Raw genomic sequence first — 11,215 nt, 5'->3', positions numbered from 1 at the left:
ATAAAAATCTGAAAGGTGGGGTGTGCACTTGTATTTAGCTCACCTGAGTTATTTTGTAAAGTCAGCCATTTTCTTTTTTAGCAGGGATGGTGTCAAGTACTTATTTTTTTGTTACCACTTGTGCAAAGATGGCGGAATGAAGTCTATTTACTTCAAAGGCAACTGGTTGCCGAGAATTTGATTTAAAGATAAGAGTGAAACGGGCTAAAAGCAAATGCACACCACACTTTTCAGATTTTAAAACAGATTCAATTTCCTCTCCACTTCCCAACATCTATGAATTCTGCAAATCTATTCCTTAAAATTCTAGTAAATAACTGAGATTTGAGGTTGCAATGTAACAGAAAATGAAAAGGTTTGAAGAGTGTTGAACGGTTTTGCAAGGCGCAGTATGAATGTCTGCTGAAGCTCGAAAACATCTTAAGTGCATTTTTATCAGTATTACAGGAAATGCCAAAGAAGCCGCTGCTGAAGTAAGATATGTCACTGCCAAGGCCCGATGTTTTCGTCCACATACCATTGTTTAATTTTCTCTTTTATTTTTTTTATTTATGGCTGGGAGGGGGGGAATGGAGACATGTTTTTAAATAATGTGGGGAAGTCTTTAAAGCATTTCTGAGTAATGTGAGGAAGTGTTTAAAGTATTTTTAAAGTAATGTTTGGAAGTCTTTAAGGCCAAATGGACTTAAAACTGACTGACGGTGTAAAAAAGATGATTTGTCATAAGCCTGTTCTGCAGGCTGTGGAGTTTCAAAGGAACTAGAAGTCGTGTGTTTTTTACTTCTGGACCTGGTTTCATGTTGAAGCTGAACCCGGTGCAGCTGTGGTGTCACCTGGACCGGAGTTTATTCAGCTTTCTGCCTCAGATGAACCAACACTTATAGAAACACTAATTGGTTCAGAGCTCAGATGAGACGTTTTCTTGAGGGACAATGTGAGGAATTGGTGTCAGAGTTCACTGCAGGTCCTTCTAGGTTTCTGTTCATTTTATTGCCTCACATTTTTATAATATGGATTATAAGGCATAAATGAGCATAGCTACAGAATAAAAAAAGTGTCGATTTCCTGTCCAAACCTTTATACTGCAGTACATGAGAGCACTTCTTTTGTTTTTGGCACACTGCTAAGCGTGTTAATTTTTTTCCCTGATGTCTTTGGTTCTGTCATTTCGTGGTTGAGATTTTGAGATTTCGGTATGTAATTTATCTATCTACAAATATTTTGAGGACATTAATGAGTGTAGGCTCCTGGCCTGGTTGGTTGAGTTTGGGAGGAAAATGTTCCCTGTTGCCGAACTTTAACTTTGACATGTACTTGCTGTACAGATGGGAGAATAAATCCTCCAGCCGCTCACTGTAATGCCTGTCTCAGTAACCTGATCGGGTTTGGAGTCTTGTTCAGGAATGCCACTGAAAGAAAGCAGAAAGGAAAAGAACAGACACACTCTTTTAAGACCTTGCACCAGTCAGAGTTTCTGATCTGTTTTCAATTTATCTTTGACCAATTTTAGCCAATTCCAGTTTCCTCTAGAGCTCTTTTTCCTCTTTATCTATCTGAAGTTTTAGGTCAGTTATCATAACTCTACAGTCGTCCTGTTCAAGACGTCTTGTGGCTCTTTATGCCTATAATCTTTGTTTTTTAATTAAACCGACCACATCCTTCTTGGTAGCACGTGAAGACGAGTTTCTCTTCATTAAATGTTTATAATGAAAAAACTGTAACAGATTGTGAATTGTCATCCAGACTTTATGGTAACTGGAGGAAGCAAAAGAAATCCTCTCCTTCATTCCTGGTTCTGTTCTGTGTTCGGCCTCTGAATGACGACGTGGAGCTGATCAATGCCGCCGATCGGTTCCCGGGGCCCTGATTGGTTCAGTGGAGCTGAAGGACGTTGCGTCCTCTGTGTAAGCGCTGCAGCTGAAGCTCTGACTGCCGGCTGGAGTCTGAGTGAAGAGCAGCGAACTGAGCAGCAGAGAGGAGCTTTTGCTTTCAGATTGCAGGTCCAACAGGTGAGCGGCTGGAACGGAGGAATAGGAGATGCTCTGCATGCACCGGCAACGAAGGACGGGACTTTATAATCCAGCTGTCACTATGGGATCGATTAATGCTTTTAATGGCTTCAGTAACGGGAAGAGTTGTGATTGTTAGACAGCCCAGCTGATGTTGCTGGGAGACTCTTTGCTTAGTTGTTTTTGCAGCTTCTCAGCGTCGTATTTAAGCTAAAGTGTCGGGTTAAAGCTGTGTGACTGACCGTCTCTGTGGTGTATGTGGGTCACAGAGCCTCCCTGTTGCTCATCGATTAGTGATTTGGTGATCGCTCAGGAAGGCAAGTCGATTTCTCTGCTGCCCTCCAGCTACAAATCTTCGTACATTTGAATCTATGAACTCTTTTACCAGATGATCATGCTGGATTCCCAGTTTAAAATGTCCAAAACTTTGGCACTGGACTAGCTATTTTTAGTGGCAGTATTCATTTAAAACATTCATTGGATGGAGATGTGAGTGGATTAACTTTCCATAAAACATTTAGTGACTCTTTGGGTTATGTAACTGCAGCTGGGACTCAATTATTTCTGTTGTTGGAATGGGTGGAAATCAGTGTTTAAAGACTGAATGGTTTGCTGTGCAGAAATAAAAAAAAAACATACACAGCTGAGCTCAAAATGCCTTCATTGATTCACTAAAGCAATCAGTGAATCCATGTAGGCTGCAGCCATACCATCTATCTGCTAAATGGTATGCAGCTCCAGTTGTTCTTCATTCCTATAACCTGTGATTTCATCATTGTCTTCTTCCATCTTCCTCGATCCTTTCACCTCACTGCTCACATCTCTCGAACCTTGTGCACCTGATTTTCCCTCTTTGGACCCTCATTTCCAATCTCCATCCTGGACATCTTCTCCACCCGTTCCCTCTGTCATGACTGGAGATTGCAGAGTGCAGTGTAGCTCCCATTGCGATGGAGGACAGTGACCACGAGCCGTCCTCTTCGTCAGACGAGCAGGACTCCTGCCCGTCGTCACCCAATCAGAACAGGCACCACAATGCTGCACAGGTACACCAGGGAAGCTTTCTGAGGGTCACGCTTCAGAGGGGCCTAGTCAAAGTCTGCGCTTAAATTAGATTTATAGTGTGTGGTATGACTTTCACCAGGCCATTCACATTCATATTTATCTAAAACAGATTTGCAAAGAAAAAAAAACATGTTTTCCTCCACAGTGATGTGAAAAACTGCAGTTATCCCAATCAGAGATTAGTATGGACAAGGATAAACTTGAGGAGTCCATATAACCTTCAAATGAACAGTAATATTTTACTCAATTTAGTTTTATAACTCATAGTTGGAAATTAAATTAAGGTAACGTGCAAGGAGTTATAATCCACTGAGAGAAATTAGTGCTGCTGATGTTCATCCAAACTTTAAGTCTTGTGATAAAGCCCAGTGTCCCAACATTTGGCTCGTTGCTCTTGTAGTTAAAGGCTAATTTTCATGTTTGTACCAGTGAAAGCTTTTCTTATCTGCTTGTAAAACCAACAAAAACCAAACAATCAGAAACATTTTAAATAACCAGTTTGGCATTGAATATTTGTTTTAATTTCTCTTCACAATCTCTTTGTTTATGCCGTTTTTGAAACAACATGAACATAAAAATTACTCCATCTCTAAAACCATGTGCCCTCTTGGATCTCTGCACCTTTCCCTCTACTTTTGGCACCATTTCCTCCCCGTACCTCTTTATTTTTTTTTTCCCTCCCCATCCGTTTCTCTCCTCCTCACCACATCAACTCCGGCCTCGGTGTGTCTTTAGCATTTGAGCCATTCAGACGACTCCGAAGTGGAGAACATAATGCACGACCCTCCGCATCACGGAGGGAACGGCCCAAACCACGAAGCTCACGATGCAGACGGCCAAGACCGGCCCGTCACCCCGTCTTGCTTGCAGCCCCCCGTGGCGGGTCGAGCCCGGTCAGATTCGGGTTCAGATACCAGCTTGTCGCAGAGCAGAAGTGTGGAGTTTGACTTGCCGTCTCCCATCAGCCCCTGCAGGCCGAGGAGCCCCTGGGCTCTGTTCGATCCGTACAGCAATAATGAGGTAAAAACGAGCAGACTGAGTAAACCACGGAGGATTACCGACCCGTACAGCGAGCTGTGCTGTACAGGCTTTGACGTGCTGATGCAGACAGTTGTTTTTAAATCAGTGTGCTGGTGTATCTGAAGAACAAGTTAGCTGTTGTTTGTCTTGTACCCTGAAGTCGCACGTTTAGTGGTGTTGTTGACTAACTGGGAGCAGAAATCTCATTTTAAGGATGTGTTTTTTATTGAACTTATTGGTAGAAAGTTAGAAAGCTCAATATAATTAATATTTAAGAATGTATAAATCAACAAATCAAAAGGAAATAAACCACTTTTTTTAAAGATTTTTTTGGCTTTAGTGGCCTTTATTTGATAGTTAATTGACAGGAAAGTGGGTAATGAGAGAAGGGGAAGACATGCAGCAAAGGTTGCCAAGGCCGGGAATCRAMCTGTGACAGCTGCGTCGAGGACTGAGGCCTCCATATGTGGGTTGTGCTTAACCCCTGCGCCACCATAGCACACCCTTGAAAATAAACCACATTTACATTAATCTTACCTTCTGTCCTAATCTAAATTTGACCGAATTAGTTTACATATTGTGTTTATAAAAGTAATCTATTCATATGTTTTTGTTTTCCGTTTTTTACTCTTGCTAGTTCCAGTGCTGTTAGCATGTACACAGAATATAATAGTTGGACAAATAAAATACATTTCAGTATTTCTGATGCTGTGTTCACGTACAACATAAATGAGTTGTGTCCCAACACTCGGCCCTGAGGAACCCCATGAGTCAGTCAATCATCATATATTTTTTCTTTAGCTCATCATAATGTCGCAGCTGTTGGACTTTTTGATCTTAAACAATCTTAATGTTTTCAATATTTTTCTAGACCAATAATAAACTGCTTTTGCCATTTTTTCATTTTTTTTCTCTCGGTTTTGAGTTTTTCACACAACCCTGATTGAGTTTTCCGTCTGCGTTTACTTTTAGGACCCAGACAAGGAATATGTGGGCTTTGCAACATTGCCAAACCAGGTGCACCGCAAATCTGTGAAGAAAGGGTTTGACTTCACCCTCATGGTGGCTGGTAAATCCCGTATTTACACTCTTCTAGACATTCGATCCTAAGCCCACCTTTGACTGAGAAGAGCCTGCTAATCACAGCGCTTCGAGCCTCGCTGATTTCGTCTCTGTTCTTTGTTTGAAGGCGAGTCTGGCCTGGGAAAGTCCACCCTGGTCAACAGCCTGTTTCTCACAGACTTGTACAAAGATAGGAAGCTGCTTAATGCTGAAGGTGAGTGAGCTGCAGCTGTGACCTCTGGGGGCGTTTGTTGTGCTACGGCTGATATTTGAACTTTTTCCTCAGAGAGGATCACACAGACGGTTGAGATCACCAAACACACTGTGGACATAGAGGAGAAAGGTGTGAAGCTGAAGCTCACCATCGTGGACACGCCTGGGTTTGGTGACGCTGTCAACAACACTGAATGGTACATTCGACTCTGTTTGGTGAGTAAAGGGGTTAAAATGTCTTGTGCGCTCACTGGCCGTCTCTTTGGGTTGCAGCTGGAAGTCGGTGGCGGACTACATCGACCAGCAGTTTGAGCAGTACTTCAGGGACGAGAGCGGCCTCAACCGCAAGAACATCCAGGACAACCGGGTTCACTGCTGCCTTTACTTCATTTCACCCTTCGGCCATGGGTACGAGGACGCTGCTGGTCCCTGCAGTTGGCCTGCTTGATGTTTGGTTTTTCCTTTCCTAGGCAACAGTAACTTTCTCCTAATGCAGTTCAACATGTTTATGTGACAGCCAGAAACCAAACTGGGCTTGTTTACATCAAAAATAAAATCTAGAGTTCTTCAGGGTTCCTCCATAGTTCTAAAAAGTGTTGGACTTCGTGTAAGCACTTTGAAATTCTCTTAATGCTGGCTTTTAATTGGTAGCTGACATGAAGGTTTCATCCACCCATCTGTTGGTTCCTTCCATCATCATCATCATCATCATCATCTGTTTGTCCATCCAGACTGATGATCTGTGGAAAAAAATCAAGCTCTTCCTCTTTCTCCCAGTGCTCCCAGTGCCCACAAAGGAGTCTTGCTCAGTGTAGATATTATGGCCACCGATGACAGCGGATAAACAGTTTTCCTGTAATGACACACTGAGCAGCGCGTACATGAGAGCCATTGACAGCTCTAAGACCTTCTTCCTGGCTCAGAATGGTTGTTTTTTTATTTTATTTTTTTTAAGGTTTTATTGCCTCTAGTGACCTTTATTTGAAAGTGCTATTACAGGAAAGTAGGGTAATGAGAGAGAGGGCAGACACGTGGCAGGCCGGGATTCAAACCTGCAACGGTCAACAAGGTCTCCTTATCCTCCTTATGTGGGTTTTTATTAACCCCTGTGTCACCACAGCGCCCCTGTGATTGGTTGTTTTTGACCAGAAGCGGTGCATTTCTTCAGATGGGAATAGTGACACTGAAGCAGACAACGCAGCAGCTCGCTGACGCCTTCAGGAGACGTCAGATCCTGTGTGGCGCTTTCACATCGATGAGCTGCTTTTGCTGATTCGGTGCTTTGAGTCACATTTGTTCGCTCTCACTGTTCCACTTCGCTGTGCTCCTCATTGACCAGACCCTCAATAAAACAATCCTACAGGGCTTTACAGAGTTGAAGGTGTGGAGAAAGGGCTCCCTCTGCTGGTTAGTGACAGCAATTACTTATCAGATGCCACTCCACCTGTCTATTCATACTAAACAATGGGTTTAACAGACATATAAAATATAAATGTATACTTCAGTGCACATTTAGAATGAACTGCATTTCCACCAGAATAGATGGATGTTACAGGCATCGTCTGCAGCAGAAAATCATCCTGAAGTTGTTTCATAAAACGTACGGCCGCTGAACGACAGATCGGTGTGTTTTCTGCTCCTTCCAGCCTTCGGCCCCTGGATGTCGAATTCATGAAGGCTCTGCATGAGAAGGTTAACATCGTACCCATTCTGGCCAAAGCCGACACGCTCACCCCGAGCGAGGTCAAGAAAAAGAAAATCAAGGCAAGATCAATCATCTGTAGATCTGAATACCGATGGTGAAATTACATGAAGTCATCCTGGTGCTTTCATCTGTAGTGATGCCTAAATGCTTACAGCCAATCACATGCTGTCCCTGCAGATCAGAGAGGAGATCGAGCAGTACGGCATCAAGATCTATCAGTTCCCAGACTGCGACTCCGACGAAGACGAAGACTTTAAGCAACAAGACCTCGAGCTGAAGGTGAGAGCCAAACTTGGGAGCAAAAAACCTGCCGAGTTATAAACAACCTGCACTTTAACTGCGAGTATTTATTGTTTTTTTGTTTGTTTTTTTTAAGGAGTGCATCCCTTTTGCAGTAATTGGCAGCAACACGGTGGTGGAGGCCAAAGGGAAGAGGGTGAGGGGCCGCCTCTACCCCTGGGGCATCGTAGAGGGTAATTTGAAAACTAAAGTGGTTTCTAGTGACAAACGTGACTAACAGAGAAGCTGAACTGGATGTTTGCTCTGTTTCAGTGGAAAACGCCGCCCACTGCGACTTCATCAAGCTGAGGAACATGCTGGTCCGCACACACATGCAGGACCTGAAGGACGTGACCCGGGAGACTCACTACGAGAACTACAGAGCCCAGTGCATCCAGAGCATGACCCGCATGGTGGTCAAGGAACGCAACCGCAAGTACGTCCACCGAGCGCCGCCAGCGATGACGCTGCATGGCATGGCGAATAAAAGCCGACCCACGTCTCTCTCTCTCCCTGCAGTAAACTGACCAGGGAGAGCGGCACCGACTTCCCCATGCCACCCGCCCCCGGAGCGTCGGAGAGCGACAAAGAAAAGCTCATCCGAGAGAAAGACGAGGAGGTACGGACCGCCGGCCGTGAGCCGGAGTCGCATCCCGAGTCTCAGCATGGCTCTGAGCACCATGAGTCCCCAGACCTCCAGGCCAGCAGAGGAACGAGCTCAGACCCGAAAGCTGACCAAGCCCTCTGATGACCGTTGGCTCACATAACGTTTTTACCCTCTAAGCCAAGACTGAAGGAGATGTTGATACGGGAGGAAAATAGTCACAAAATGAGTTACAGACAGGTTTATTTTTGAGTCAAATAATAAGTCACGGGAACTAAAAACCTCACAACTATTTAATCATCAGAATAAAATGTTCAGGAAAATAATACATGTTACACCATGAATACAGTATACATGTTGATTTTTGGATGGATTCATGTTTCAGGATGATTCTGGCCACAAGTTTACATACACTCGTCACCATGGATGTCGTATTAATCTGGGGTTTTTATTGAAATCGTTAGTTTTACATGGTGGATTTATAATGAAATAAAAAATAAGGTACAATTTGAAATTACACACAAGCTCAAATTTATACTGTTTCCTTCCCAGGTTGCGGAGAAATTACTGCCTGAATCTGTTATATTTATTTTTATTCTTGGATTAGAAAGAAAAGGTCAAATTAATAATAAATCCTGATGATGAGAGTACAAACCTCACAACAAACGAGATCGATCTCAGCATATTACTAGTCAAGTCTGGATCATTTATTCAGTAAAACTGATAAATTCACTTTTAAAAGAGTGACGTAAAGCACCCAGTTATAGTACAATAGCAAACATTATTTATTAATAAATGTATCTCTTATTAAAGATGCCTTCTATAAAATGTTCCTAACATTTCAGTTCCTGAAAACTAAATATTTTATGTTTGACCTTCATGAACATTACAGCAGATAATGTGTAAATAATAATGTCTCGTTATCCCTCTCCTTCCTCCGTTTAACCCTGAGAAATCTATTCATTCATGGAAATAAAGACTCATTTTTTTTCCTCATTTCTTTTTATTTCCTTATGAGAGGCATGTTTTATAAGAACATAACTGCAGACTCCCTGCAGCTCACATTAATGTGTTGTCATATCAACGCTCCTGCTGGGAAACCAGGCGGAGGCGCCGCCGCCTCCTCTCATCCCATCCCAGGTCACGTGATCCCCGCCGATCACATGATCTTCCCTGTGTTATCGATTAGTTGTATGTGCAGTCATGCAGATGAAGCTGACATCCTCCTCCTTTTCCTCCTCTCTCCTCACAGCTGCGGCGGATGCAGGAGATGCTGCAGCGGTATCAGGATCACTTGATCACCCAGAAGGACGGATGTTAACGAAAGACTCGGCACGTTTTAAACAAAAAAACAGAGAAAACACCCAGACGTCCTTCATCCCTCACCCTGAACACTGAGTTCCCGGGTGTGTGTGTGTGTGTGTGTGTGTGTGTGTGTGTGTGTGTGCGTGTGCGTGTGTCTCCTCTCAGCTCATCAAGCATGCGACTCACCAGCCGGGTGAGGAGACTGTAAGACCTCAGAGACTCTGTTGAATCTAACAAGCACCTGGTTACATATCAGAACTTTAATTCAGATCACAAAGTGGCCACATCACTTTCCTCATGTCGTCGTCGTTTTCTCTCTAGATTGTCCTGCATGTTCTTTTTACTTTTTGTACGTCTTCCATATTTCTGTTTAGCCACACTCCTCCACTTTATATGGGTAATATTGATTTAGTTTCCTCTGCCACTCTTGTTGTTGTTGGTTCATTATTTTTTTTATGTATATTTGTTGTTTGAGTCTCTACATATTTAATTTTGTTCTCACCTCCAACGCCTCGCTCCGTGACGTCACGGGTGGTTTCTGCGTGTTAGTGACTTCACATATTTACCTACTGATCTGAAATGTCGGCAAATGACTTCCACAATTATTAGCAGTTCTGGTAAAGATGAGTAAAAACCCAATTTGAAGTGATTTATTGATAGCTGTTCAAATCAAAGGTATGTGGAGACTTGATGTTGGCAATCAGAGTATCTGTGGTGCTTCAAAAATAGAGACCCAGTGAATTTATTAAAATAATAATGAAGTTTGGATTTTTCTGTTTTGTTCTGAGTCGTTTTGGGCCAGTAGGATAAGGGATGTTTTTATCTTGGGGTTTTTACACACCTGCAGCAGGGCTGCTGATGAATGTGTAGGACGCTGTGAACCACTGATTTACTTTGCAGTTTGTCTGAAGTTGTTTCGCGTCAGCAGAGGATTTAGAGCATGAGGTGTGGTGGCTGCAGTGGACGGTGTATTTATTTCTGCATGCAGTTTTCTAACGACGAGCTCAGACTGCAGGTTTGCTTAATGAACTTTGTTTTTTGGGGGGGAAAAATGTCAGGAACAATGTGGGGGTTTTTTATGGTTTGATTGGATTTAGTGATGTTTTCTTCCTTTAAGGTAACTCTTTAGTTGGGGGACAGTAAATGTTAACACTAGTCCTTAATTATTAAATTAGAATTTATCTTACGAAGCATCATTTTGGGTTTAAACGTTTTGACATTCCTCTTGCTTTTGTCAGTAATATTATATTTCTGTGTTTTTAATTTGTTTTGTATTAAACCTCTGTTATTTTGTTTCTTGGAATATATTTATGTATTAAATTTATACGTTGGTTTTGGAGGAAAACATGAATTACAATGTAATAACTTTACAGTTGTATTGTAATAAAATATTTTGAAACTCTCCATGTTAAAAATCTTATTTCTGTGCTCTAAAAATACTTTTTTTTTAAAAAATCATAATACTTTTATTTATGGTATCCGAGATCAACAATTGTAAGTAAAAATAAAAATCAGCTGCCGTAGTTTTGGTTGTACACAGACGAAGAAGCCGTTGTTTGAAAAACAGGAATTGGTTCCAGTTCATCATGACTTCAGACAAGACTCATGTAAGTGGTGTCTTATTACTTAAATTTAATAAACTGATTTATATAAACCATGATTTGCTTTTCTGAAGTAATTGTTCCCAATTTAGTGTCACCTTGAAATTTAACGATGAAAGGATGTATCCCTTCACCATGATGGAGCCTCTACCGTGCTTTAATGAGGCAGACTGGTTGATTCATCATGCAGGTCGAGCTTCTTTTTTTAATCGTCTTTTATAACACATTTATAACCAAAGAACAGATCCAACTTTCCCACACTTATGACGGTTAAACTGAAATGAATCCTCCCATTTTAGGAAGTAATGCTGTAATTTAACCAAAATTAAATAGATCTTTGACAAATTTAACA

The 11,215-nt window shown here is 42.1% G+C and overlaps 1 protein-coding gene across 1 annotated transcript; it reads left to right on the top strand.

Annotated features, from left to right (window-relative positions):
• The first annotated feature begins 589 nt into the window (after nucleotides 1–589).
• Nucleotides 590–9,748, top strand: LOC103474553 (septin-5-like). Its single transcript, XM_017308291.1, has 13 exons — nucleotides 590–2,009; nucleotides 2,930–3,055; nucleotides 3,810–4,094; nucleotides 5,067–5,163; nucleotides 5,284–5,370; nucleotides 5,443–5,566; nucleotides 5,643–5,777; nucleotides 7,016–7,133; nucleotides 7,252–7,353; nucleotides 7,451–7,547; nucleotides 7,627–7,789; nucleotides 7,873–7,972; nucleotides 9,210–9,748. Exons 1-13 carry the CDS (start codon nucleotides 1,839–1,841, stop codon nucleotides 9,276–9,278), a joined length of 1,674 nt encoding a protein of 557 aa, XP_017163780.1. The 5' UTR covers nucleotides 590–1,838; the 3' UTR covers nucleotides 9,279–9,748.
• The last annotated feature ends 1,467 nt before the right edge of the window (nucleotides 9,749–11,215 follow it).

This window comes from Poecilia reticulata, linkage group LG13, assembly GCF_000633615.1.
Source record: "Poecilia reticulata strain Guanapo linkage group LG13, Guppy_female_1.0+MT, whole genome shotgun sequence".
Taxonomy (NCBI): domain Eukaryota; kingdom Metazoa; phylum Chordata; class Actinopteri; order Cyprinodontiformes; family Poeciliidae; genus Poecilia; species Poecilia reticulata.
This window is presented reverse-complemented; position numbering and strand designations above follow the sequence as displayed.